We start from the raw sequence: 24,701 nt of genomic DNA on the forward strand, positions 1-24,701 counted from the left end.
TGTGTCCCCCAGTCTGTGTTAAGTTGGTGTGCTATGTCATTGCGTGTATGTGTTTCCTGTTTTATTGTGAAGGTCTGCGTCTTATGTGAGTGTTTTCAGTTTGCCTCCCTAGTCTCGTCACGATAATCACTCCCAGCTGTGTTCCCCACCTGTGTGTAATCTCCCTGTGTTCTCTGGGTGTATTTAAGTTGTGTCTTCTGTCATGGTAGTTGCTGGTTTGTCTGTGTTGTTTCCCCTCGGTCTCCCTGCATCTCTCCATGTGTATTTCCCCGGATCTCCCTGCACCTTCGTTCCTGGTTTGTGTTGTTAGTTTACCCAGTTTAGGTTTCCGGTTTCATGTTCACCCACCATTGCTGTTTGTACCCACTCCTGTAAATAAATACTCGCCTGCACCAGAGCTTCCGCCTTTTGGGTCCTTTCTCCAACTCCACACGGCTTGCCCCGGCAAACCGTGACAGTTATTCTTATTTTCTTTTATTTACAAGTAAATAAAACACAACTAACACATGAATTTCATACATAAAAATTTCATCATATACACTTTTAAAAGGAAAGAGGGTTAAATAAAAAGATGAGACATAAATCATTAATTGTAATTTTACATGGTAACTGCAAAAGTTTCACGTTGCCGTATTAACCAAGATAAAATACTGGGCGATAAGCTCCAAATGTACATAAAACACAGATAACAATAATGATTAATCAATAATATTGATCAATTGTATGCTTATCTTTTCTGATTAATCTTATAGTTGGATCAGGTGACCCTTATCTTCCCTTAGTTATGCTGCAATAAACCAAGGATGCTTGTGGGATTCCCGAGATTAAGTTAAAAAGGGAGTTTTTCCTTCCCACTCTCGCCAAGTTTTTGATCATAGGGGGTCGTGTCTTGTTGGGGTTTCTTTTTAGTATTGTGGGGTCTTTATGATACAGAGCACTTTAAGCTGTTTTTACTATTGTTGTGAATTGGCTGTATATAGTAATTGAATTATGATTTCGATTCAGTCATGTTTAGGTTGCTCTTGAAATTGAGACCTCATGTCTCAATGAGATTTGCCTTTGAAAAAAGTAAACTATAAACATTGCATTATTTTGGTTATCCCCAAGCAGCGTTTGAGTCTCATTATCATCACTTTCTATCAGAAAATAAACAGCTAAAGAATACGAGCAAAAAAGAACAGCTAACAGGACGAAGGCCAGGTTGGTGGTCCAAAATGCAAACAGGTAGAGCGTCTTGTCGCAGTAATGATCGGGGTCTTTAGTGTTCTTGTTGTAGTCAGGTTGATAAACGGAGTAGATGCGAATGGTACCTGGAGAAATATAAGGGAATCAGTTAAGAAAGCTTGATCATGATTGTGCAGGAGGCAGGAAAAGAAGACACAAATGTGCGCACACACAGGCGAGTATGAGGGTAGGACAAGACTATGAGCAGGGATAGACGCAGACACTAAATACAAGTGGTGAACAAGACCAAGAGGAAACAGCTGGGAGACACGGCTGACATGTCTTTTTTGAGGTGGGCAAAACAGGACATTACGCACCCCGACGGGAGACTGTCAAAATAAAACAGGAAGCAGAGAAGCAGATTTGACACAGCGACGTGGACACGACAGGTTTAGGAAGGCACAAAAACAGACCATGGAGCACAGAGACAAGAGTGACAAGGAAGAAACGGAACAGAGGGAGCATGGAATCAATTATTCAATTATTTATTTCTATTTAGTTTCAAAGCTCTTCTTCTTAAAAGCTGCACCAGTGAATTTCAGCCACTTGAAAGCAGCAGAAAACAACACATCACAGTTTGTGAATTGTGACTCTTCTTTTGTATTACAGCCTGAAGCCTGACCTTCAGTCATATTAATCTCATGAAGATTATTTGCATCTACAATAACTTTATTATTTAAAACTGTGATCATGTAAAAGGAAACAAGAGTGATGGAAACTTCTTACACTTCAAGCAAGCACAAAGCAGCAATAGGGATATTTCACCAATAATCACCAATAATTTTACTCTTGTGAAAAATCTCTGGGTTTTCGTGTTGCTATTTTTTTATGCTATGCAGACTATGTGTAATATTTCTCAGTACTGCACTGTTAAGAAACTGTATAATTTATAACGCTTACCCATGATGAACCACATAAAGACAATGGCGATGGATGCAGACCAAAGGATGATACCACACCACCTCTTAGACCACAACCAGAACACGGCTATGAATCCATAACCAGACAGATAGACGGGGATGAAGGGGTCGATTCGACAATCATCAATGTGCACCAATCCTGCAAACCACAAGTATGAAAATAAAGACGGTCAAATGGTTATTACATCATTTTGGTTATTTCATTTTTTTAAACATTGTTTTCATAAAATACATTTAAAAGGAATGCAATCTGAATATGGAGCGTCTGTCACTTACCAGTGATCGCCTGAAGAAAAAACATGATGTGGTAAACCAGCAAGGTGCAAGCTGAAGGAAGGCAGACACAAAGTGATTTCAGTCACAAATGACTCCAAGCTGCAGCCGCAGACGTGTGCAAAAACATTTTAAATCATTCTCTCACCTATTGTTTGACGTATCCAGGTGAAATAAGGTCTTTCACTCTCTGGCATTATGACTAATTATAAATGGACCTACAAAGACACAAACAAGGCTGTGAGATATGCTCAAGCTGTCTATATGTCCGGTAAAAGAAACGATAAGTCTAGAATAAGTATGACAAATTATAAACAGTTATTCGTTAGTCTGTGAAAATGAAATGATACTGAAAATACAGCATGTCGAAAATCTGAATAACAAATGGATATAAATGTATATCAAATAGTTATCAAATAAACCTTAAATGTATTAAGTGATTGGATTAAGGCCTACCTGTTTGCACGACTGACAGGTCTTTGTCTTTGAAGAGAACGGTTTCATGAGAACTTGGCAATATATAGTGCTGTCAGATTGAAAGTGTTGCTGTCTACACTTCCTTTTACAGTGACTTTCACTTTAATACTTGTTCTTCAGCCATATTCCTTAAAGAACAACACCCCAAACTGTTTTTGGTGTTGTTGGCTCTGTGCAGCAAATGTCAAACAGTTCAAAATTCCAGGATAATTCCTCCTACTTTAGGTACATTTTCATTTTATCGTGAGTATGAATGAAAACTGCATGAAATCAGTCTTTTTTTCTGAATTACAGTTACTGTTTTAGAAATTTTAAAAAATGGATAAGTGACGAGCAGACATCAGCGAAGATACACAGATACCATGACAGAGACTAAGGCAAAGTTTTGAGTCATTGTGATAGTGTGCGTCAGCATCCGCATCACTGGGAACACAAGACTGAAACCAGTGGCAATCGCTACAACGCTCGCCCTGACAGAGGTGGAGTTTGGATGGTAATACCTGCCTGCAGTCCTGACCTCAAACCCACTGAACACTTGGATCAGCTTTGGTGTGCTGTTTGTGCCAGAGCGACTAACACAACCACACTGGCTGACTTACAAAGAAGGAGACGCCAACAGTAGAAACAATAGGTTTGTATACCAAACTCTACTTTTTAGGATACCAACCGTCTGTACTAATAAATCAGCTGGTGTCAAACTTTGGTACCAGAACACGTCTGGATTAGAGGAAGAACAAGAGTTTCAGAGGAGTGAGCAGCGATCTTCGGATGTGTTGAAGACCAACAAACAAAGATGGCAAGACAACGGTGGTGAGCTGCAAGTTGTCTCATGCGTGTTTAAACTTTTCATAACTTGACAAAGCTCTCAGAAATAACCATGGCAACACATAAAACCTGATAAAGCACCCGGTCAATCAGAAAATATATCTAAAACCTGAAGAGTGTACAGTAGTTGAGCCTGAAATCCAAATTCACTGACAGAGCTGCAGCTAGCATCAGCAATGGAGGATGATGATGAAAAGCAAGACATCCACATCTTCTTCAGGTCATCAGGCACTAACTGAGCATTTTTACACTGGGTACACTCAGATTTCTTATTGGCATGTTACAGTAAATAAACCTTATGTGACATGGCCCATCTGTTGAGAAGTTTTTATTCATTTTGCCAAACAAAATTTGAAATTTTTGACACAAGTTTGAAGTTATTATTCAAAATTGCTGTGAAGGAATTTATTATTCCTTCGCAGCAACATCTTTCATTGGCAGATGTGATATTTCCCACAAGTGAGCTCTTTGAGAGATCACGCAAAGTTTTTTTTAATGTATTAAACTAAAGAAATTAAGCCAACTTTTTGACTTTCAAATATTGGGATCTGCTACCCAAAGAAGTAAGCACCATCAGAGCTTAACGGCTATTAACCAGCTACCCTCACATCACATCTGGTGAAGGTGCTGGAGTGGCTAAACCACCCAAGACTCCAGGTAAAAACATCTCTGATGCTCTGCAGGACAAATCTGTCAGTGGATGATGCAATCATCTGCTTGTTACTAGAGTTATTGATCACCTTTGATTCCTCAAATACGTTTAACTAGATTCAGATGCTGCTACTTAGAGGAGGACAACAGGAAGTGTCAGTAAACACGTGCACCATCTCATGGATTACTGACTATCTGACAAACTGGACACAGTGTGTGAGGCTGGGCAGAGCACTCGCTGATTTGGTGATGTGCAGTAAGAGCCGTGATCCTTAAACATGTGCAGCAAAGTGATGTTGATTTTCCATCAGTCAGCTGTGGTGAGCACAGCGTACTTTACTGTGGTCTGCTGGGGGATCAGCACTGGAGCTGGATAAACTGATCAGGAAGGAGTAATAATGTTTAATTTTATTCTTATCAGTAGTAGTAGTAATGCTATCATCCTTTCAAGTACAGTAACAACAGCCATGATGAAGGCTGGTGTGATAAATAAAACAAAACAAAATAAATTAAAATAAAATAAAATAAATGCTTAATATCAAAAATGAAGCATTAAGGGCTGTGTGATTTGAGGCATTAGGGGGACATCTAGTGGTCTTTGAATGTTATTGCAGTCAGTTCTTTGCTGGACTTGGAAGAAGTGGCGCAAATGACTTGAAGAAAAATGTGCTGTCTAGAAGTCAGATTTGAGTTCTTTTTGTTCTGCACATTTATTTATTTATTTGTTTATTTTTATTTCTTTTTATTGTAGGTGTTGTTATGATCGCACGTAAATATACCCCAAAAACTGGTGGATAGAGTCCTATATGTGACATCGCTGTAACCAGTGTTTCTAAGAGGAATCTGCAATCAGCCACTCCTTTAGCTAAATCCTAACTTTGTCATCGAGAGGATTATTTTCTATTTCTCAGTTACTTGTTCATTTAGTCTGTTCATTTAGCAACAGAAAATATTGCACCAGTTCTTCAAACAGCTCAGTACAGAGAAGACGATTATGAGACCACAGAGGAACATATAGATGGGGATGAATGGCGCCTCGGACAGTTATTAATGTGCACAAATCCTACAAACACGAAAATGAGGAGTGTCAAGTTGCTGTTCCACAGTTCATTATTTCATTATGTTATTTCAATTTTCAAGTTTTATTTCCAACACATTAAATGAATGTAGATAAATTCATTCTGATTATAGTGCCTCTCTCACTTACCAACTATCCCCTGAACAACAAACATGATGAAGAATACCATGGAGATCAAATCTGACGGACAGCAGACACGATATGGTTTCATTCACAAATGACACCATGCAGCAGCAGATGTGTGCAAAACTGTTCAAAATCACTTTCTTACTTATTGGTTGAGATATGCAAGTGTGTTGAGGTCTATCACTCTCTGGCATCATGACGAGCTAGTAATGAAGCCTACAGAGACACAAAGGAAGCCGTGAGACGAGCTCAGGTTGTCTGTATATGTCAGATAAATCAAAGATAAGAGTGTCAGAAGGATGACAAATCAGAAAATGCGAAGTGTGTGAAAGTATTACTTAACATACAAATCAAGCTTAAAATAATACAACAGCATACAAGGACATAAATGTCTTTACTTTCATATTCTCACATGAAAGGAACCTGTTAACACATCAGCCAATGATGAACGTGTCATATTACGACATGACGTAAGATAACTTTTTAAATCGTTATTCAATATAAACCACCATCCACAGTATTCATTGCTTTTTGTTTATTCACCATAGGGTAAAGGCAAAACAAAAAAGCACGAGCAACAGGGACAGAAGAGCGAGAAGCCTAAAAGGATGTAGTTCAGGTTCATGGTCCAGAAGGCAAACAGGTAGAGTGTTTTGTCGCAGTACATATCCGGGCTCGCTGTCTTATTGTAGTTGGGCTCATAGACGGAGTAGATCCACACGTTTCCTGAAAGACAGAGCAAAAATAAAATGTTTAATATAGAAGTGAAGAGTTTCATGACTATTATTTATTTTCTTTCTCCAGTGCACTTGTGTGATTCATTAACATAACGCTGATGAATGTTTGTTATTATGGTACACCTACCATATCTGTTTCTCTCACATGCTTTATTGGTTTTTTGGTGCTGCCCATACCAAGAACTTTCATACATGAAATCAATGGGTTCCACATTATTTTATTTACCTCTGTTCACCAGCAGAGTGAATTTAAAATCAAACAATCAAGATTTGACTGAAGTGCAGACAGTGTTAGTTTATTTAACAATGCAGCAACACACATAAATAGTGTGGTCTGGAGGAGGTAACCAAGGCAACCAGTGGAAGTAACATATGAGCAGTAAGATCAGGAAGTAATTGGGTGAGAATGTCTGAAGGTTTTACCTACATGCTGAGTCTTACATTTGCTTTCTGGGAAGCAAACAAACAAAACAAAACTGCTTTCTTCCATTTTTCAGCTTACCAGCAATGAACCAGCAGAAGACGAAGAGTGAAACGAGGCAGCTCCAGGCGCTCCTGCAGTTGCGGCAACACTGAAGGATGGAGAACAGCAAGGTCACCACTCCAACCACCAGCAGGTAGATGGGAATAAAGGGCTCCCTGGGACAGTCATGGAGGTTCAATGCTCCTTTTAGGACACAGAAAAATACCTAACTGTATACATTTATGAAAATGTCTACATCTGTCTAACAGTGAGTGCACCTGTGCTTACCCATGATGAGCTGAGCAATGTGCATGACAAACAAAATCACCTGGAAACATCCTGAGACAAAAACAGAACACATATTAAAGTCATCTGTCTGATGATGGTCCTGCTGAGGTCAGCGTGGCACCAGTTCTTACCTACGACCACAAATGGAGGTCTACGTCTGTAGACGTATGTCAGTGTGTACGTTTCAAGCATCGTCTCCAATGAAAACTTCAAAAGATAAAGACACAGAAGTTCAGCTTTGTTCACGACTATCACAAGACTCAAGTGACTCAAGAATCACAGAAGCAGTAAATCTAACCAGGTGACCAAGCAAACTTTAAAAAAACCTTCCCCAAAGGGAAGTGGGTTTACACCCTGTAAATGCTGCACAAAACAAAGGCTAGGTGCACCCAAATTTTTCAACCGCATTGCTTAATCAAGTTCACTTTTTTTTTTAAGTTGCTGTCCATACAGACATTATTGATTTGTAAATGATTAACTAACAAAGTTCTTTATTTGGAGCACAGTTCTATAGGAAGGATAAGTTACTTAAAAAGTGCTTGTGCTTAAAGTGCTTTGGCACTTTGGCACTCTTTGGCAATATTGTAGACAATGTTAAACTTAATCACATCGGCCTCCTCTGACGACCTGTTTGCTGCTGACTGCTGCTTAAAGGCAGTGGGGAGAGGGGAAACTTGGGCAGTGCATTTAGCGCAGCATATAATGAGCTTTCTGGATACACTGTGCTTTTTCAGCGTTGATGGCTCTGTGTCAGAGCACTGGCTATGAATTTCAGACAGATCAGGCCTTAACGAAAAAGTTATCAATCCTTCTTTTCATCTTTTCTCATTACCCACAGCTACATCCACTTCTGTCGGGCCTAGGCTACTCACTAGGGCTGAGTATCATCACTGATTTCTATAATCCATTTGATTCTGATTCACGAAGTCCCGATTCGATTTGATTCAATTTTGCCTCAGACACTCAGAAATATTATAATTATGATCATTTAGCAGTAATTTGGCATAATTTAGAAAAAAATTAATTTTAATGTAAATATTTAAAAAGTTGAAATTTCTTCGCTATTAAACAGCAGACATTACGCTTTCTTGTGGAGGTCATTTTTGAAAAACAAAAACAAAAACAGTAGCCGACAGCACTGTACATAACTTGTGCGTAATAAGCCAACGAATAATGCAGAAAACAGATTTGAGACAGAAAACTGTTCTTGAAGTATACTGAGAGAGAGAGCAGCTGTGCCAGATGTGCTTTTGGTGGAAGCAAAACAGCAAAAGTAAGAGGGAATTCGTGACGATGTTTATCAAATGTGAAGCATAGTTTGGATCTTTTTTTGCTGCTGGTTCAGTCAGTTTTGGTTGGAGAGTGAAAAAAAACCTGCAGCATCAGAATCTAGCGCAAAAAAAGTGACGTAAACACAAAGACCGGATCTGTGCTTTCGACTTTCAGCGTGTCCGTGTACGTGCCGTTAGGTCAGAAAACCGACATCTCGCTGATTCTGACGTTTTTATGTCGAATCCGTTAACCTGCTCTCATTTACCGTTTTAGCTGTTTGGTGGTTGTTGAAATAGTTTTGTGAGCTTTAACCTGAGATTCTGGCGTTTCTGTCAAAAATACGTTTATACTTAAAAGTCGATTCAGGATTTAATGAATCGATATTGCGTTAATCACGCTACTCACCTCCCTCTATCCGCCGCACTTTCAAATGTAGACAAGAAGAGCTACAGAAATATCTGGACCACGGCCAATCAGAGAAGTCCCGCCCCTGACTATCTCTGATTGGTTTAGACCATGATATGGGCATAATGTGTGTTTGTTGTTGTTGATTACATGGAGACTATCAGAGTGCGGAGACTTTTGTTTTTTTGTTTTTGCCGAATGGGGCCATTCGATTTTTGATTTTCTGATTTTATTTTATTTTTTATTTTATTTTTTGCACTGTTGAGAAATTGGTCGAACTCTAGAGCCCCGCCTTTTCACTCAAATGATGCTGCTGCTCAACCCATTTGTTGGTTGGGCAGCAGAGTTGAGTGCGATGTTTGTGCCCATGAAAAACTTACCAAATCTTCTCTGCCAATGCCGAACAGTTTCTTTTGCTCCTGTTTTGCAATTCTGATTGGCTACCTGTTTTGTGCCATGTTTGACTGATCTGAAGAGGGCCTATGGCACAGTTTGGAGCAAGCCCTTGTACCATCTCCATATTAAAGGCCAAGCCCCATGGGCTACAACCACACTGAAAAAAGGCCGAACTGGAAGACCAACACAGAGGCTGGATGATAAGAGGCATTAGGGGGACATCTAGTGGCGTTTGAATATTATTGCAGTCAGCCAAGTGTGTTTTCTCTCAGGCACAGTGTGTAAATGTTATAAATCTAAAAAGAAAAGGCTCAGCCAGATGAAAGCTACAGTATGTTTCAGTACTTGAGCTGTTGCACTAAATAAGAAAAAACAGTCAGTTTTACTTCTCTCAGTTAGTTTGAGGACTTTAATTTGTTTACTCATGCCAGGATTAGTGACCTCCAATTAGTGCAGGTGATGACATAATTTACAGTCTCACTAATTCTAAAAGTCCAGTAAATAACCCTCTGCAGTTTGATCTTTTTGACTCCGAAAGTCAAAGCAGTGCCTGCACACATACCTGAAAGTAAGAAGGTAGTCCTCCCACCTAAAGAACTGCAGACCACATCTGCAGAATCCCATAATTTCAAACAGTACAGACTCACGGTGATTAAGAAATATCAACAGCAACATTAAAACATTCAAAGTTTACCATGTTCCTACTTTTTGCAGCTCAACATCTTGAGGTTAATGTGAAGTCTAACAGGGCAGAGGTAAGACTTGTTGGCGACAGCTACATCTGCCTATAGCTCAGAGGACTCACACTCGAGCGGAGAACTCAGCGGAGGAACTCGGTGAAGAAGAGAGAAGGTTAGTTTATATTTCCTGGTAATGATTTGCAAACTTGGTGGATAAAGGAAAGAGCAATCATGCTTGTAGAGTGGGGTTCATGTAGCACGTCTGCTTCAGGTTAGGCAATCTCAAACACGAGTACAAAGAGGAGGAAGTCAGAAGATTTTCTCCTCCTTGTACATGTTTCTGTTGCTCTTCAAGTCACTGACTTTAGCTGAATACTGGCTGCATACTGAACATATGTTCACGACTCTTACCCAAGGCACTCCAGCTCCCACTGGGAGAGGAGGTTTTTGCAGGGGGGCAAAGACTTTGAGATCCACTCAGCCTCCTGCTGGACACAGTCTTCCTCGACTTCAAGCTAGTCAGTGCTGACGTGTCTGTGATAGAAAGTCAAAAACAGTGCAGCCACAGACATGAAACCACAGATGTACAGGAGGTGAACACAAACATCAACATGATGTTTGAAATCAGCTCAAAGCAGGAGCAAACACTGAAAGGATCTCACAGTGACGAATACATAGGAGAATAAGCACAAAGCAATCAATGAGCTTCAAACAGGAACACATTAAAAGGACCTCATACCTGAGCTCTGTATTCATTTGTCACGGCTTCATTTTTAAGATGAGCTTTTGACCGTTTTGGTTACAAATAATGGCTTGTTCAGAGCTGCTTCTCTGCAGTGTCACCTTACAAAAAGCCCATCCAGTGAACTGATGGGAGTTTACGCCTCTGACAGCATCAGCCTCTCTAATTTATAGATCCATAAGAGATAAATTTACTGAATTTTCCAGAGGAACCCACCCGAGGGATTTATATTTCTATCTAAATAAGTTGATGAAGAAAATGTCCCAACATGATGATGTAAATCAAACATGCTTTCAGAGTGAGTCTCCAACACGTGAGGAAAACGGGAATCAAGTGAAAATCTGGACTTTCCTAATGAAAGTTTGTCAAACACGATTCCAAATCACTGACTTCCTTTTAAAGTCTCCACAAATAAGTCACTGCCATCTTGCGGCCACAAGATGGCAGTGACGTAAAGGTTGGCTGCAAAGAGGGAGACAGAAGCTGTTTAATATGAAAGCAGAGAGAGCTTTACTTGTTAATTCATGTGTGACTTAAAACTAAGTCATCCTGGACAAAACTGCCTTTTTTCCAGGCTTCTGAGACTGAGTGGCTCCAGTCTGCTCATTCGATCAGTTTTGATTGGTGGAATCCTGCAGAAATGATCGTCCTCCTGGAAGGCTCTCCTCTCTCCACAGAGCAACGTTGGAGCTCTGTTACAGTGACCATCAGGTTCTTGGTCACCTCCCTGACTGGTCAGGCAGAGAGCTCTAGGAAGAGTCCTGCTGGTTTACAAACGTCTTCCCTTTAGAGATGAAGCTGCTGAGTTCACTGGGACCTCCACGCCTTGATACAATCCTGTCACAGAGATCAGCAGACAATTCACTGGACTTATTGTGTGCAGAATTTTGAGATGAAAAGTGAATTTAATCCATTTTGGAGTAAGACTGAAATGACAAAATATGACACAATGGCTGAGAATACTTTCCAGATGCATTCCAAGTTTCTCCATTCAATTTACATTTTATTAGCAGGAAAACTGAATGCTGCTATCAGATTTATAAGTGCCTGAAATAATAATTACTAAACGTAGATGCTGATTTAAAAAAGACAAAACAATTTTATAGTAAAACTTTTATTCGGTTTTTTCAAGTCAAAAACAAAGAACAGATACAGAATGAGATCATGACTTGATTTCTATACAGTGGCAACTTTAATTTAAACCTTCCTTTGCCCACACATGTAAAGTCATTCCTCAGCTTTACACTCTGCATCACCCTTCATTCACTCACGCACACACTCCCATTCATTCATTCGCACTGGGAGTCCCGATGACCTGCATTGAGAGAACAGCACATATTTAAGACTACAGGATTGGATGCAGACATAGCGTCCACCGAGATATTTACTGAGTGCAGTCACCAAACCTGGGTTCTGTCAAAGGCCAGAGGGATGCAGTCCTTTAAATTCAACACCCATTGGGGAAGCAGTGTTTTACAAAAGTAGACATTTGAAGATTTTCAGAACAAAACCCAACCGATGCCTCGGGACTCCCAATCACATCCAACACCTGCTCTCCTCCCTATGATTCCCCTCGTCACAGGTACACTTGTAGAAAGAAAAAAAACAAACACTGATTTTCAGAAATGAGGATCACTCATGGATGAAGAGGGAAAAGGGAAGGGGATCCAGCAAGTCCAAAATATTCAGATGAGTTTTTCCATCAGGGGTACAGACTGTTCCCTGACATCATCAAAGCACGAGAGAAAGCACCCGCACTGAAAAGAAAGCTCACACTAATGTAGTGGGTAACAGTGTTTTAAAGAGAGGCCAAAGGCGCCGTTTCTCTGGACGATCTCCGCTTTCAAAGAAAAAACAAAATCGTTACTCTTACCGAGGACAAAATAAAAATAAGTTCAACCTTTCCTCTTTCACAACCTGGTGACATCGGTCAAAATGCGATACAGCTGAGAGTGAACAGAAAAGTAAGTCGTGAGTGGGAGAAAAATGTAAAAATAAAGCACTCCTCCTTCACCCCCTGCCCTCTTCATCCACAGTGTGTGAACATGAGCCTCCTGGAAACAGGTTTATAAAAATCACCAAAAGCAAACAAGTGAAAAGCCAAAAAGAAGTCTTACTTTGTCTCTATTCACACAGAATAGTAGTTAACTTTCTTTCTTAAATAGTCCAAATAAACCTGTGTACAAATCAACTATCAGAGATGGGACAATGATTAGTGAAAAGCCAGATGGATGTGGGAAAAAAATGCTCAAACTAAAGCTTGATCAAAATGTATCAACATGTGTTACTCATGCAAACAGTGACAGAAGCAGCAATGCCAAACTAGTATCCCTCATCCACGGCTGCCCCATTTCCTCCTGAACTCAAAAGTAAAGACAATCCTTCTATTTTATTTAATAGAAATCTTTAAATTCTCCCGCATCAGGGGAAGATCATTTGGAAAAGTTTTCTTCTTTTTCTTGCTTTTGATGCACAAGTCTCCAAAATAGCAGAGGACAATAGGATGCTGGCGGGTGTTTATGACATCATTCAGCGCTCTGGGGTGTGAAGGAGGAAGAGTGCGAGGCCGATGGGTACATACGCTTATGCAGTCGAAGATGCTCTGAATGAGAAGCGTCTTTTTTTGTATAAACTGCATGCCAGTTTCTCTCTCCTGTAATGGATGCGTTAATGGAGACGACATGTTTTAATGTAATTGCACTCGAGCCCCCAAAACAACTGGCAGCAAGTGTTCTTCTACAAAAGCAGGAGAAAAAAAAATAAAAAAATTGGGCAGGGGGTCTCACAAGACACACCTCGGTGAAATGTGCAGTAAACAAAAAGGCGCAGGCTAACCCTCCTCGATTTTCCTTCCAGCTTATGCTTTTGGTGATGAATACAATCTGCTTAGCTTTTCGGAAAAGGCTTTTGGCAATATGTACGCGTTCCAGGAACCAAAAAAAACCAAAAAACAACCATTTAATTAATAAGAGCAAGAGAGAGAGACTGGATGCAGGACACTATAAAGTTAAAAAGAGACTCATTTCCCCCTCCACAGTTTAAATATTCACCACATCTTCCTCTCCTTTTCATCCTCTTGAGGGATTCTCAGTTTTGCTTCAACACCCCAAGTGAAAATTAAAAAACTATTTCAAAAAGGCAGCCTTTTTTCCTTCAGGCAAAGCAGTTCAAGTCTTTCACATAATAGTTTTGAACTTTTTTTTTTTGGGGGGGGGGGGGGGGGGGGTTTAAAGATGAGGGGGTGGCAGCTCCTTCGGATGGTCCCAGGCTTGAGTTTTCCTCACAGGAAATGATCACAGCTGGGACCCTCCAGTGGCTAAAAGCTCCGTCACCTCCAGCTGTTTAAAGATGCTGTCCGTTTAGTTGTCTCCCACGAGGCGATGGAGCTTCGTCCCCGTTCTGTTATTTCTTTTAGCCGCCTCCCCTTCTCCTGCGCAGCTCATCAGTTGTTCTCCTCGTCGCTGTCGTCAGGGCTGATGGCCGGGCTGTAGGTGGGGGAGGTGGGGCTGTATCCAGGGGAGGTGGGGCTGTATGTCGAGCCTTTGGGACTAGTCGGCGAGTACGTGGGAGATGTGGGTGAGTATTTGGGTGAAGTTGGGGAGTAAGTGGGGGATGTAGGAGAGTATTTGGGGCTGGTGGGGGTATAGGTGGGGGAGGTGGGGGAGTAGGTGGGAGAGGTGGGGCTGTATTTTGGAGTCGTCGGAGAGTAAGTAGGAGAAGTGGGAGAGTACTTCGGCGATGTTGGGGAGTACTTGGGTGACGTGGGAGAATATTTGGGGGAGGTGGGAGTGTACTCTGGGGAGCTGGGGCTGTATGAAGGCGAGGTCGGAGTATATTTGGGTGAGGTGGGGGAGTAAGAGGGCGAGCTGGGGCTGTATGATGGTGAGCTGGGCGTATAAGTGGGCGACTGCGGGGTGTAGCGTGGACTGGAAGGCGAGTATGACGGAGAGGTGGGTGAGTACGAGGGAGAAGTGGGTGAGTAGTTGGGGCTGGTCGGGGTGTAGTTGGGAGAAGTCGGGGAGTAAGATGGCGATGTCGGGGAGTAAGATGGGGAGGTAGGGGAGTAACTGGGTGAGGTGGGGGTGTAGTTTGGTGATGTGGGGCTGTAGCTCGGGCTGGTCGGCGAGTAGGAAGGAGACGTGGGGGAGTACGAAGGGGAGGTGGGCGAATAGGATGGAGAGGTGGGGGAGTAAGAAGGCGAGGTGGGAGAGTAAGACGGTGAGGTGGGTGAATAGCTGGGCGACGTCGGGCTGTAGCTCGGCGACGTCGGACTATAGCTGGGCGAAGTGGGAGAGTAGGAGGGGGAGGTGGGAGAGTAGGAGGGAGAGGTGGGGGAGTAGGAGGGAGACGTCGGAGAGTAGGAAGGAGACGTGGGCGAATAGGAAGGAGAAGTTGGGGAGTAACTGGGCGAGGTGGGCGAGTAGGAAGGAGATGTCGGGCTGTAGTTGGGGCTGGTGGGAGAGTAAGAGGGAGAGGTGGGGGAGTAGGACGGAGAGGTAGGGGAGTAGCCCGGGCTCTGTGGGGTGTAGCCACCTGGGGAACGAGGCTCGTAGGCGGGGGAAGTGGGGGAGTAGTTTGGTGACATGGCTCCACCTAAAGAAGAAGAGACATTTTAGAGATGAGTAAGAAACCATCCAGGATGAGTCTTTGACTTTAATGCATGCAGATTTAACACAACACAACAAATGGATCTAAAGACATTATGAAGCGTGTATCCAAGGTAACTGCCCAAACAAGAGATCAAATGTGCCCAGTCAGTATCTAACCTGGAGATGGGATGTATGGGCTGGCAGGTCCCGGAGATCCTGGAGAGCCAGGAGTGGGAGACCAAGCAGGGGAGTAACCAGGAGAAAAGCCACTTGCGTCTGATGCTGCACTGGGGGAGAACCCTGCTCCTCCAGGGGTCATGCCGCTGCCTGGAGGGTAAATTAAAAATCAAACATCAGTAAATGAAGAACAAAATTAACAAACAAACAAGAAAAAAAAAAACCCGCCCACAAAGCAATGTAGGCGCTCACACACACTTACCAACACTGGGAGACCAAGCGCCATAGGCTGGGGTAGCTCCGGTGTTCCATGGGGTCATAGCAGGGGACATGCCGCTCATGGGACTGGGCACAGTGCCGAAGAACATTCCCGTGGCTGCAAATCGGATGGAGACGGAACATTAATATCGTATAAAGAAAAAAGAAAAAGTAAAAAATAAATAAATAAATCTGCAATACAAACGATCCCTGGTTCTATCCAACAGACTTTCCCCCACTTACGTCCAGCCACGCTGATGCCGGGTATGTTTGTGGGAATCTCCATGCCGTATTTGCACTTCTCAGCGTCCAGCAGTAGGTCGAAGCAGCCCGTCCCCGCTGGTGCTAGCTGGCCAAGCATGATATTCTCTGACACACCCTTCATGGGATCGCACTCTCCATGGGATGACGCCTCCATCAACACATCCACCTAAACAGAAAATAAAAGAACATAACTATGAGGACAAAATCTTCATGATTCAGATTAAAAATAATTCAGTAGTTAGTTCTCATACCGTCTCCTCGAAGGAACACTTCATGAGCGGTCCCGTGTCTTGGCGGTTGATGCCGTGACGGGTGATGGCCATCAGGTGACCTCGGCAGGTCATGGTGTCACAGAGCAGAGCCAAGTGGCGGTAGTTGACGTAGGAACCGTCGAAGGAGATGACGTGGTACAACTCCCTCTCCAGAGCCTTTCGCACAGCCTCAATTCCCAAGACCTAACAGAGAGAAAAAGCAGGAGAGGAGAGGGGAAAGTAAATAACAAGGACAACAAAAACAAACAAAAAACAACAGTATTTTGCTCCACTGAGATAAAACCATTTTTATGCTTTTGTACCGTGAATATCTCCACAATGTCGTTGGAGGTGGTCCTGACGGGGTCGACGTCTTTCTCGCTGAGCACTCTCATGAGACTCACTCCGTCCGTCTCAAGGATCCACTCCTGCAGGGCTTTGAACTCACCGTCCTCTGTGATGATGATCTTCTTCTTGTTGTCAGTCTGGGGCAAGTGCATGTACACCTGAAGGAGAGGAGGTGCGCCTTTAACTTATAATCAGGCTTTAGGGAGGAGTTTGAGAACATTAACTTTCCTGCAGCAATCATTAAAATGTGCGTTATCCATTACCTTGCTGATCTGCTCGATGCCCTGCAGAGTCATGTCTGTCAGCATGTTGGACTCGATGCACCTCAGGAAGACGTCGTCATCCATCTTGTCCACCACCTCCTCGTCCTAGGCAGGAAACAAAAAATTAAAAATAAAGAAAATGAATAAATATAAAATCTGACTAGAGTGAATTTACTGTTATTAAAATCATCACTGCTGCTCACCTCCTGGAACTTGTTTTCATCACTGTTCATGATTCTGATTCGCAGCACCAGCTTCTCAGCGTTGTCGTCGTTGAAGATGCAGTTGAGGTCTTCTCCAAAACCTGACAGAGACGCCACAGTTACATTATGGTAAATTCATTCCGAAAAGGGAAAAAGAAAGAAAAGAAAATGTGCGTCCACACCCCACCTGCATTGATCTTCTCTGCAATCTGCTCCATAGTCAGTTTGCGATCTGTCATGTGCTTCCGGTCGAGCTCGATGCGCAGGAGCCACGGCGAAATTCGTGTCACATCGAAGTCGGGCATCTCGTAGTAGACGTTCACCCACTCCTGGTCCTCGGCCACCACCGTGTTCTGTGGGTTGGGATCGTAGTAGATGGCGGTGTTGGCCGTCACCTGAGAGAAAAAGAATCCAGCTTGTACATTAGGACCGAACAATTTTCTGAAAAATGACACTTCCTGTGGCTTCCTCTAGATCCCATCAAAATAAAGGTACATACAATGACTTCCTCTTACTTTTCTCAGTGTTGTGTGCTCCAGCCGACAGAGGATATCTTTGGCCCTCTCTGCGTCACGTGCCGCCTGACCCAGAAGGAAAACAGTCAGTGAAGGCGTCTTTGGCCTCTTCGAAATGTTGATCAACTCCTTCAGACGGGGCACACCGAGTGTTACGTTCTTGGCCGACACGCCGGCGTAGTGGAAAGTGTTCAGGGTCATCTGAGTGGCTGGCTCTCCCAGAGACTGAGCAGCCAGAGCACCCACCATCTCACCGGGGTGAGCCTGGAAAAGGAGGTGCAGGAAAACAAAATGTGATGTTCAGCTGTTCAGAAGCCTAAAAACGCTTAAACCCCTCGCGTCAATGTGCTAAACTCACAATAGACTGGTTGAACTTGGTCTCAATCTCTCCCAGCAGCCAATCGAAAGCCTCGGTGGACAGCCGGAACTCCTCGGTCATGCGCTTGGAGCACAGTGTGGAGCGCAGGTGGATGTTAAAGAGCAAGGTGGCGTTCTGCTGGGCCTGTCTACTCAGAGGGTCGTCGCCATTCACAATCACCAGCTTCTTACTCAGGTCGTGAACACCTGAGGATGCAAATGCACAAAGACTGAAATTTTGTCTACAGTGGTGTACGCTACAGAAAAAATAAACACCTTTCCTCCCTGTCAGAACACTGGAGCTATGTTGATCTAATCATTCCGCTTGTTATATAACCGGCAGGAATTCACCAAGTGGCTTTACAAAGCTTTAAGAAGCACCTGAGGCCAGGTCATGATCTCTCAGCTCCAACAGCCTCCACACGCACAATTCATCCTTGAACATAAAGAGCTGCAGCTTCAGTGAGATTTCTTATTTTTCAGCTTACCCTCGACCACTCTGAGAGGATGGAGGTCTGTCGGAGTTCGAGGGTTGATTCGGAAGATCTTCTGAGCGTTCCAGATCATTCTGGCCAGGTTGCACGGCAGCACCACCTGCAGGTGAAGCAGCATAGCAGAATGAGTATTTCTGCATTCTCAGTAGTCAAGCTGACCAGTTGTCCCACTTTATGTGGGACAATTCAGTCAGCGTCCCACATTTTGACTGGCTCCGGTTATAAAAGTGAAGACATCTCTCAGAGGAAATCTGTGGCCCATTAAAAAGAAATATGCTGATCTATGTATTTATTCTCACGAATGATTAGCAGACAGAAACATGGCCGAAAGAAAAGTGGGTGCACAAAGGTCCACAGACACTCCAGCTTTATTAATTAGTTTAATAAAAATGTGTGAATCATCTGTGCAACATGAGATTTATACCAGACGTCTAACGTCCATAGTTTTGTTTTTAGATGCATTCATGTTTACTACCTTTAGGGTTTTTGGGGGGCAGTGGAGTTAGAGAGCAGACACATCTATTACTGTGATCTCACACACCTTACTGTCACCAGTAGGGAAAATTGCTCGCAGGATCTCCCTGTCCTCCTTCATCTTATCAAACTCCCTTTCCAAGGTGCCCTGGACATGAGCATTGGTCATCACGTCTTTCACCACGTCTTCTTGCAGCGTTCGCCTCAGTGCTCGCTCATTTGTGCAATCAAACTTGAACCTGGAAATACCAGATGAGGCATGTTAACCACTTCAAAAAAAATGAATAAAATGCTCAGCACAGATCTTAAAATCATTTTAAAACACCACTTCTGTGATTGAACACATGCAGGTGTCAGGTGCGTGACTCACTTCTTTTCGAAGGCTTTGTGCGAGGGTTTCACTGTTGCCAGATTTTGGAACTCTACATTCTCTCCTGCCAGGCCGTCCTCACCGTATCGCAGCTGCACCACCTGATTGATGGAGTTCCGCACTGTGCCATCATACTTCACCATCACAGACTCCATAGACTTGATCAGACGACGCTGGATGTAACCTATAAATGGGGCAATTTTTTTTTTCCTTAAACATCTTGTCCTGCGTTTAAATTTTATTCTCCATTTTTTGGTCAGACTGCACAGACTTACCAGTCTCAGCTGTCTTGACAGCTGTATCAATCAGACCCTCTCTGCCTCCCATGGCGTGGAAGAAGAATTCTGTTGGTGTCAGGCCGGCCAGGTAGGAGTTCTCCACAAAACCTCTGCTCTCAGGACCGTAGTCATCCTTGATGAAGTGAGGCAATGTGCGATGTTTGAAGCCAAACGGGATTCTCTTACCCTCCACGTTCTGCTGCCCCACCACAGCAATAACCTGAATAAGGAGGAAAGACAAGTCGAGTGTCTCGAACTCCAATCAAATCCAATTACTCTAATGCAAGGTGGTAAGGAGGACTCCTTTACCTGTGAGATGTTAATCTTTGAGCCCTTAGATCCAGCCACCACCATGGACTTGAAGTTGTTGTACTCGGACAAAGACTTCTGGGCAGAGGATCCCGTTTTGTCTCGAGCATCGTTAAGGATGCGATTCACCTGGTTCTCAAAGGTCTGCCTCAGTGTGTTACCAGGGGTCGGCTCCAGCTCGTTGTTGTGAGCTTTCTCAATGACCTGGCAGACAGAGAGTCAAAGAAATTATTTTCCTGTATAAAATTTCACTCTATTATCTGCAAAAACTGGTGAACCAGCTGAATAAGAATCAGCCTCGAGTTTGAGACGTTTATGAAACATTGTTCTTACTTCTATCACATCCTGTTTGGCTTTCTTGATCGTATTCTGGATGTCAAGGTACGTCTTGGCATCAGCAATGGAGTCACCAATACCAATGGAATGACCTGTTAAAATAGAAGGGCTTATTATGAAAACAATCAATTTGGGAATATTTATTTAATGTCTATTCAGAAATATAGCGATAAAGCTCCACTTCTGATTTCGTACCCTCGATGAGCAGCCAGTTGTTGACCACAGTCTGAATGTTGGAGTAGAAGAGTCGGGTGATATCATGGCCCATTTCCAGGTAGGAGATGTGGACGAGGGAGCCAGCTGATGTTCCCAGGGACTTCTTACACAGGATGCCCATGATCAGCTCACCATTCTCCACTATAACCTGATGAAAGAGATCATAAATGGTTTACTTATAGTGTAATAAGTTTCCAGTCTGTAACTGATACATAGACGGTCTGGCCTTTGTACCTTAGTGTCGCCGGGTGATATGTGCTTATAAGGACCGCTGTCCTCGTCGTCAGGGTGGGTGCTGTGTGTGCGGATCACATTAATGTGTCCTGGAATGATAAGACTGAAGATCTGCTTGCCAGTCCACAGAGGACGAGGTTTGAGAATGGCCGGCTGAGGCATTTTCCCATCCCAGGTGGAGAGGAACATGAGGAGATTCATCACTTCACCCTGTAAAAGAATTAAATGAGTGCAAAAGGCACTGTGCATTTAGGATCCTTTAAGAGAAAGAACTGCTGGTGATGAAACGAATCTCCTTACCCTCTCCAAGAAGACGTCCCTTTTGGTGAATTTGCGAACAGCAGTCAGAGTGTCCTGCACGATACCCATGACGGGCCTGTTGGACTGCGGTGTGACGATCATACGAGGCACCATGGCCAACTCTTGAATCTCTGCCCTCGTCTCCAGCGACTGTGGCAGGTGGAGGTTCATTTCATCGCCGTCAAAGTCAGCATTGTAGGGCGTGGTGACACTGGATGGAGACGAAATGTTAGAAACGCTAAAACACTTGTATTACAGCTATTTGCAACTGACAGCGTTAGGAACTGCTAATAACAAATATAGTAAAAGATTTACTAAACATAACGAATTCAAGATACTCAGATTACTTTCAAGACAAGAAGATGAGTCATTGAGTACCTGAGGTTGAGTCGAAATGTGGACCACGGCAGAATCCGCACCCTGTGCCCCATCATAGACATTTTATGTAGTGTAGGTTGTCGGTTGAAAATGACAATGTCCCCGTCACACATGTGTCTCTCCACCTACACAGAAAATAGTGCTTTTTAGTCTGAACACATACACAGGATTGCAAATCAAGTCAGGCTTTAATTATGTATTTTTTCCTTCTTACCTTGTAGCCAATTTGCAGATGAAGATCACTTGGTTTTGGGTGAAATCGCAGGTCAATTCTGTCTCCATTGTCGCGGATGATGTATTTGGCTCCGGGATACTGGCTGTTTCCTCGTCGTACCAGTTCTTGCAATCTGATAGACATAATCCGAACGAATTAGCTGACACAAGTTCACTTCAAATTAAAAAATTCTTGAAGGCACAAATCATTACGTTAAATGAAAATGTACCTGTCTATATTGAAAGGTGTGACAATTTCTGGGAAGGTCATGTTGGCAGCAATGGATCGTGGTACGCCCACTTGGTCAATTTGCAGGTTGGGATCTGGGGTGATGACGGTTCGAGCTGAGAAGTCCACACGCTTCCCCATCAGGTTACCTCGCACTCTCCCCTCCTTCCCCTTTAGACGCTGTTTTATGGACTTGAGAGGGCGGCCAGACTTTTGCATCGCCTGATGTAGAAAAACATTGGTTATAGCAGATGATAATGAGCTCACGTGAATGTTTATCTGTTTCGTTATGGTGCCAGAAAGTACACACATACTCTTGGCAAGCCTGGCAATTCATTGTCCACCATAGTGGCAACATGAAACTGAAGCAGCTTCACATCTTCAGCTATGACGTGAGCAGCCGCACCACTCTGCTCGTTTCTTTTAAGCTGGTTGTTGATTTTGACGATGTCGGCCAGTTTGTGGGTCAAGTCATCCTTTAAAACAGAAGTTAAGTAAGTCATGATGATTTAGGATGCTCTCACATATATGGGAGGGGGAAAAAAAAAGTCTCGGTTGTCCTTTACCTGGTTGCGAGCTGAGCCCTGCATCACTACAGCAGGCCTTACAGACAGTGGAGGCACAGGCAGCACAGTTACAATCATCCACTCTGGTCGGGCGAACTTGGGGTCCATGCCCAAGATGATGTCTTCTTCATCAGCGATGCGCTTGAAGATCTCATGCACACGCTCAGGACTCAGCAAGATTTTCTTCTCCTGCGAGTCCTCATTAACGTGTTTCCACTCAGCATACAACTCCAAGCCGGAGCGTTTAATGCGTGGTTGATAGCGTCCACAGCCCCCGTGACCCTATGTAAACCATAAGGGAAGGATGAGGTTAAATAGCTGAGCCATTCCACGAATGTTTGTACACGGTGACTAAAAGGCCCCACCCAAATACCTTCTCCTTGGTGAGATCCTCCTCCGTCTCCTGCTGCTCCATTCCAAATTTGTTGTCCATCTCCTCTCCGCCTTCACAGATGTTTTTTCCTTTGCACAACTCGTAGACGTGGGTCAAACGCTTCCTGGGTTGTCCTTTGGATTTTGCGAGGATGTCTTTGATCTTGGGATTGTTCTATAGGTTAACAGTAATGGATTAAGGTGTTTTAAGAATCCAAACTTGAAACATCAGGACAGAAATAAGATTTTTTTTTCTAGTGAAACGTCAGTACTGTATTATTACTACTTACTGAATCCACTAGCAGCTTGGAGCAAAAGAAGCAGACACACCGAAGAACCTTCATAATCTTTGATATGAAGCCAACGTGGAAAACTGGTTTTGCTAGTTCTATGTGGCCAAAGTGACCTGGACATTCAGTCATGTTGCCTGAAGAAAGAGAAGCAATGTAAACAATATGACATCATGGCCCACCTTTAAAAGAGTATATAGGGACAATAAATGCTAAATTGACAATACCTGCACATGTCTGACATCTCCCAGTTCGCTCTATGACCCCTTGTCTCGGATCCATAAGGCCACTAAGTTTCGGACGTCCTCCTTCTGTTGTTTCGGGGTACTTGATTCCCCATTCTGTGACGGACATCCGTCTCTGGGGAGAAAACAAAGCAAAGTAAATTACTTTCTTCACATTACTGATCATGTCTCAAAAATCGATACATATTCATTTTGTAAGTTCTTTCAATAATGTAATAATGTAAAATATAATAAAGTAAAAAGTAACACGTGTACACACCACGTAACACGTGTTGTTTCGCTAACAACTGTGCGTGAAAAACATGAATCTCTGCCCACGATAACTTCATATTGAAATTTTAGCTATATGAAAAAAAAAAAAAAAAAAATCACCAAAAATGCAAACCAAGAAACTGATCAACTATCAGTCATGTCACGCTTAAAAAACAACCTTCAGGTTTAAAAATGCTCTGAATTTATTGAAGTAACGATGCCTTTATTGTGCATACAGTGTTAAAATTCAAACACGCAATGAACACATCAAAGAGCTTCACAGACACCAAAATACCATCTCCACACTGGGCCCAGTTATCAATACGCCTTAATAAAATGGGGTTTCATTCATGTGATAGCATAGATTTATTTAAATAATGATGTTCTTTAAGTTCACAAACTTCCTGCAACATGCTAGTTAGCTCAAGCTACTTACTTACTGTTAGCTAGCTAGGCTACGCTAACAATAGGATTTCCCCATTGTAAACGGAACCATGTCGTTGCCCCATATTTTAAATTACACTATAACTGAAGACACTAATGTAACGTATGTGATATGTAATATAATTTAAAATACGAAAATCCCACCCTCCATAAATAAAACCTACAAGTTCATCTGGGCTGATGATGCCGAATTGAACTCTCTTGATCGTGCGCAATGGGCATGCGCTGTCGCCGGAGGGCGGTCCGTGCATCCTGTCTATTCAAAGAGACGCGTCCTTCCTCGGCACGCCGCTTTGTGAGCAGGAACAGCCTTTAAATTGTCACCACGACTCTGGTCAGGCCGCCAACGGTGACCGGAAAGTCTCCGAAGGCGATAGTCCAGGGACCTCTGCTGTCGGTTGCCTTTAAAGCCGAGTTAATTTTGTTTAATCATATATAAGCTGACTACCAACTGTTCCCCTCCCTTTTTTTGATCCACACTCTGGAGCGCTCTAAGCGCTACTGAATGTTGAGAGGTCCAACGCTTGCTTATATAGATTGAGTCTTACTACGGGTTGGCCCACTCACAAAGACAGGGGCTGACTCTTCGGAAGGTGGGACGTGGATACCCGTAGTAAAACGCTCATTGGCCATTCAAGCCAGTTAAATGAATAATCTATTTTATTGCACGTAAAACCAATTGGAGGGCACGCTTGTTTTTGTCAGCGAATGAAAGCTAAAGGCGGGCGTTGATTTAATCCAAGCTAATTCCTATTGGCTACATCAAGCAAGAATAGGCGGTGTTGAGCATATTTTACATCCAAAATGTGAATATTCAATTTAAAGCCTTCGGATTCGTTCTTTTTCTCGTTAATATTTAGTAGCTGAAAAGAGTTGACCAATGGCTGCGAAGATATGAAGCTTCTTATAATAATTTCAC

At 43.0% G+C, this 24,701-nt stretch overlaps 3 protein-coding genes across 5 annotated transcripts; all 3 read right to left on the reverse strand.

The window, feature by feature from the left end:
- Nucleotides 1-415: 415 nt before the first annotated feature.
- Nucleotides 416-3,957, reverse strand: LOC146714873 (transmembrane protein 272-like). 2 transcript variants are annotated; one of them, XM_085451214.1, is made up of 5 exons: nt 2,874-3,957; nt 2,566-2,635; nt 2,421-2,471; nt 2,125-2,283; nt 416-1,310 (listed from the first exon to the last, which is right to left on the reverse strand). In XM_085451214.1, exons 2-5 carry the CDS (start codon nt 2,612-2,614, stop codon nt 1,012-1,014), a joined length of 558 nt encoding a protein of 185 aa, XP_085307340.1. In that variant the 5' UTR covers nt 2,615-2,635; nt 2,874-3,957; the 3' UTR covers nt 416-1,011. The 2 variants fall into 2 exon arrangements, with proteins under 2 accessions (XP_085307340.1, XP_085307339.1); XM_085451213.1 differs by having other exon boundaries at nt 2,566-3,957.
- A 2,137-nt stretch (nt 3,958-6,094) lies between these two features.
- On the reverse strand, nt 6,095-8,839 carry LOC146714874 (transmembrane protein 272-like). 2 transcript variants are annotated; one of them, XM_085451225.1, is made up of 5 exons: nt 8,740-8,839; nt 7,194-7,269; nt 7,063-7,113; nt 6,814-6,978; nt 6,095-6,300 (listed from the first exon to the last, which is right to left on the reverse strand). In XM_085451225.1, the coding sequence occupies exons 2-5, from the start codon at nt 7,252-7,254 to the stop codon at nt 6,110-6,112; spliced, it is 468 nt and encodes a 155-aa protein (XP_085307351.1). In that variant the 5' UTR covers nt 7,255-7,269; nt 8,740-8,839; the 3' UTR covers nt 6,095-6,109. The 2 variants fall into 2 exon arrangements, with proteins under 2 accessions (XP_085307351.1, XP_085307352.1); XM_085451226.1 differs by lacking the exon at nt 8,740-8,839 and having other exon boundaries at nt 6,814-6,950; nt 7,194-7,259.
- Nucleotides 8,840-11,652: 2,813 nt separating this feature from the next.
- polr2a (RNA polymerase II subunit A) lies at nt 11,653-24,272 on the reverse strand. The gene is made up of 29 exons (XM_085451187.1): nt 23,947-24,272; nt 23,069-23,201; nt 22,842-22,978; nt 22,553-22,726; nt 22,180-22,461; nt 21,928-22,089; nt 21,615-21,835; nt 21,386-21,518; nt 21,172-21,296; nt 20,794-21,004; nt 20,494-20,703; nt 20,239-20,407; nt 20,041-20,135; nt 19,708-19,911; nt 19,396-19,618; nt 19,121-19,304; nt 18,818-18,989; nt 18,271-18,376; nt 17,784-17,989; nt 17,426-17,689; nt 17,098-17,305; nt 16,911-17,011; nt 16,708-16,812; nt 16,420-16,602; nt 16,097-16,300; nt 15,825-16,011; nt 15,586-15,699; nt 15,324-15,473; nt 11,653-15,150 (listed from the first exon to the last, which is right to left on the reverse strand). Exons 1-29 carry the CDS (start codon nt 24,031-24,033, stop codon nt 14,000-14,002), a joined length of 5,901 nt encoding a protein of 1,966 aa, XP_085307313.1. The 5' UTR covers nt 24,034-24,272; the 3' UTR covers nt 11,653-13,999.
- Nucleotides 24,273-24,701: the final 429 nt, after the last annotated feature.

The sequence above is a fragment of the Copadichromis virginalis genome, linkage group LG3 (assembly GCF_057382275.1).
Source record: "Copadichromis virginalis isolate Kocher_CV1m ecotype Utaka linkage group LG3, C_Virginalis_male_GT1.1, whole genome shotgun sequence".
In the NCBI taxonomy this organism is placed as follows: domain Eukaryota; kingdom Metazoa; phylum Chordata; class Actinopteri; order Cichliformes; family Cichlidae; genus Copadichromis; species Copadichromis virginalis.

Bases quoted from the DNA above. Each gene is read 5' to 3' on its own strand.
- LOC146714873 (XM_085451214.1), bottom strand. From the start codon at position 2,614: ATGCCAGAGAGTGAAAGACCTTATTTCACCTGGATACGTCAAACAATA. The intron at 2,472-2,565 runs GTGAGAGAATGA...GCCTTCCTTCAG, and splicing joins CTGGATACGTCAAACAATAG to CTTGCACCTTGCTGGTTTAC. The intron at 1,311-2,124 runs GTAAGCGTTATA...ATATTTCTCCAG, and splicing joins CTTTATGTGGTTCATCATGG to GTACCATTCGCATCTACTCC.
- LOC146714874 (XM_085451225.1), bottom strand. From the start codon at position 7,254: ATGCTTGAAACGTACACACTGACATACGTCTACAGACGTAGACCTCCA. The intron at 7,114-7,193 runs GTAAGAACTGGT...TTTTTGTCTCAG, and splicing joins ACCTCCATTTGTGGTCGTAG to GATGTTTCCAGGTGATTTTG. The intron at 6,301-6,813 runs GTAAGCTGAAAA...TCTGTCTTTCAG, and splicing joins CTTCTGCTGGTTCATTGCTG to GAAACGTGTGGATCTACTCC.
- polr2a (XM_085451187.1), bottom strand. From the start codon at position 24,033: ATGCACGGACCGCCCTCCGGCGACAGCGCATGCCCATTGCGCACGATC. The intron at 16,813-16,910 runs GTGAGCAGCAGT...TTTCCTGCCTAG, and splicing joins ATGAAAACAAGTTCCAGGAG to GACGAGGAGGTGGTGGACAA. The intron at 16,012-16,096 runs GTATGAGAACTA...TTTTCTGTTTAG, and splicing joins AGTGTTCCTTCGAGGAGACG to GTGGATGTGTTGATGGAGGC.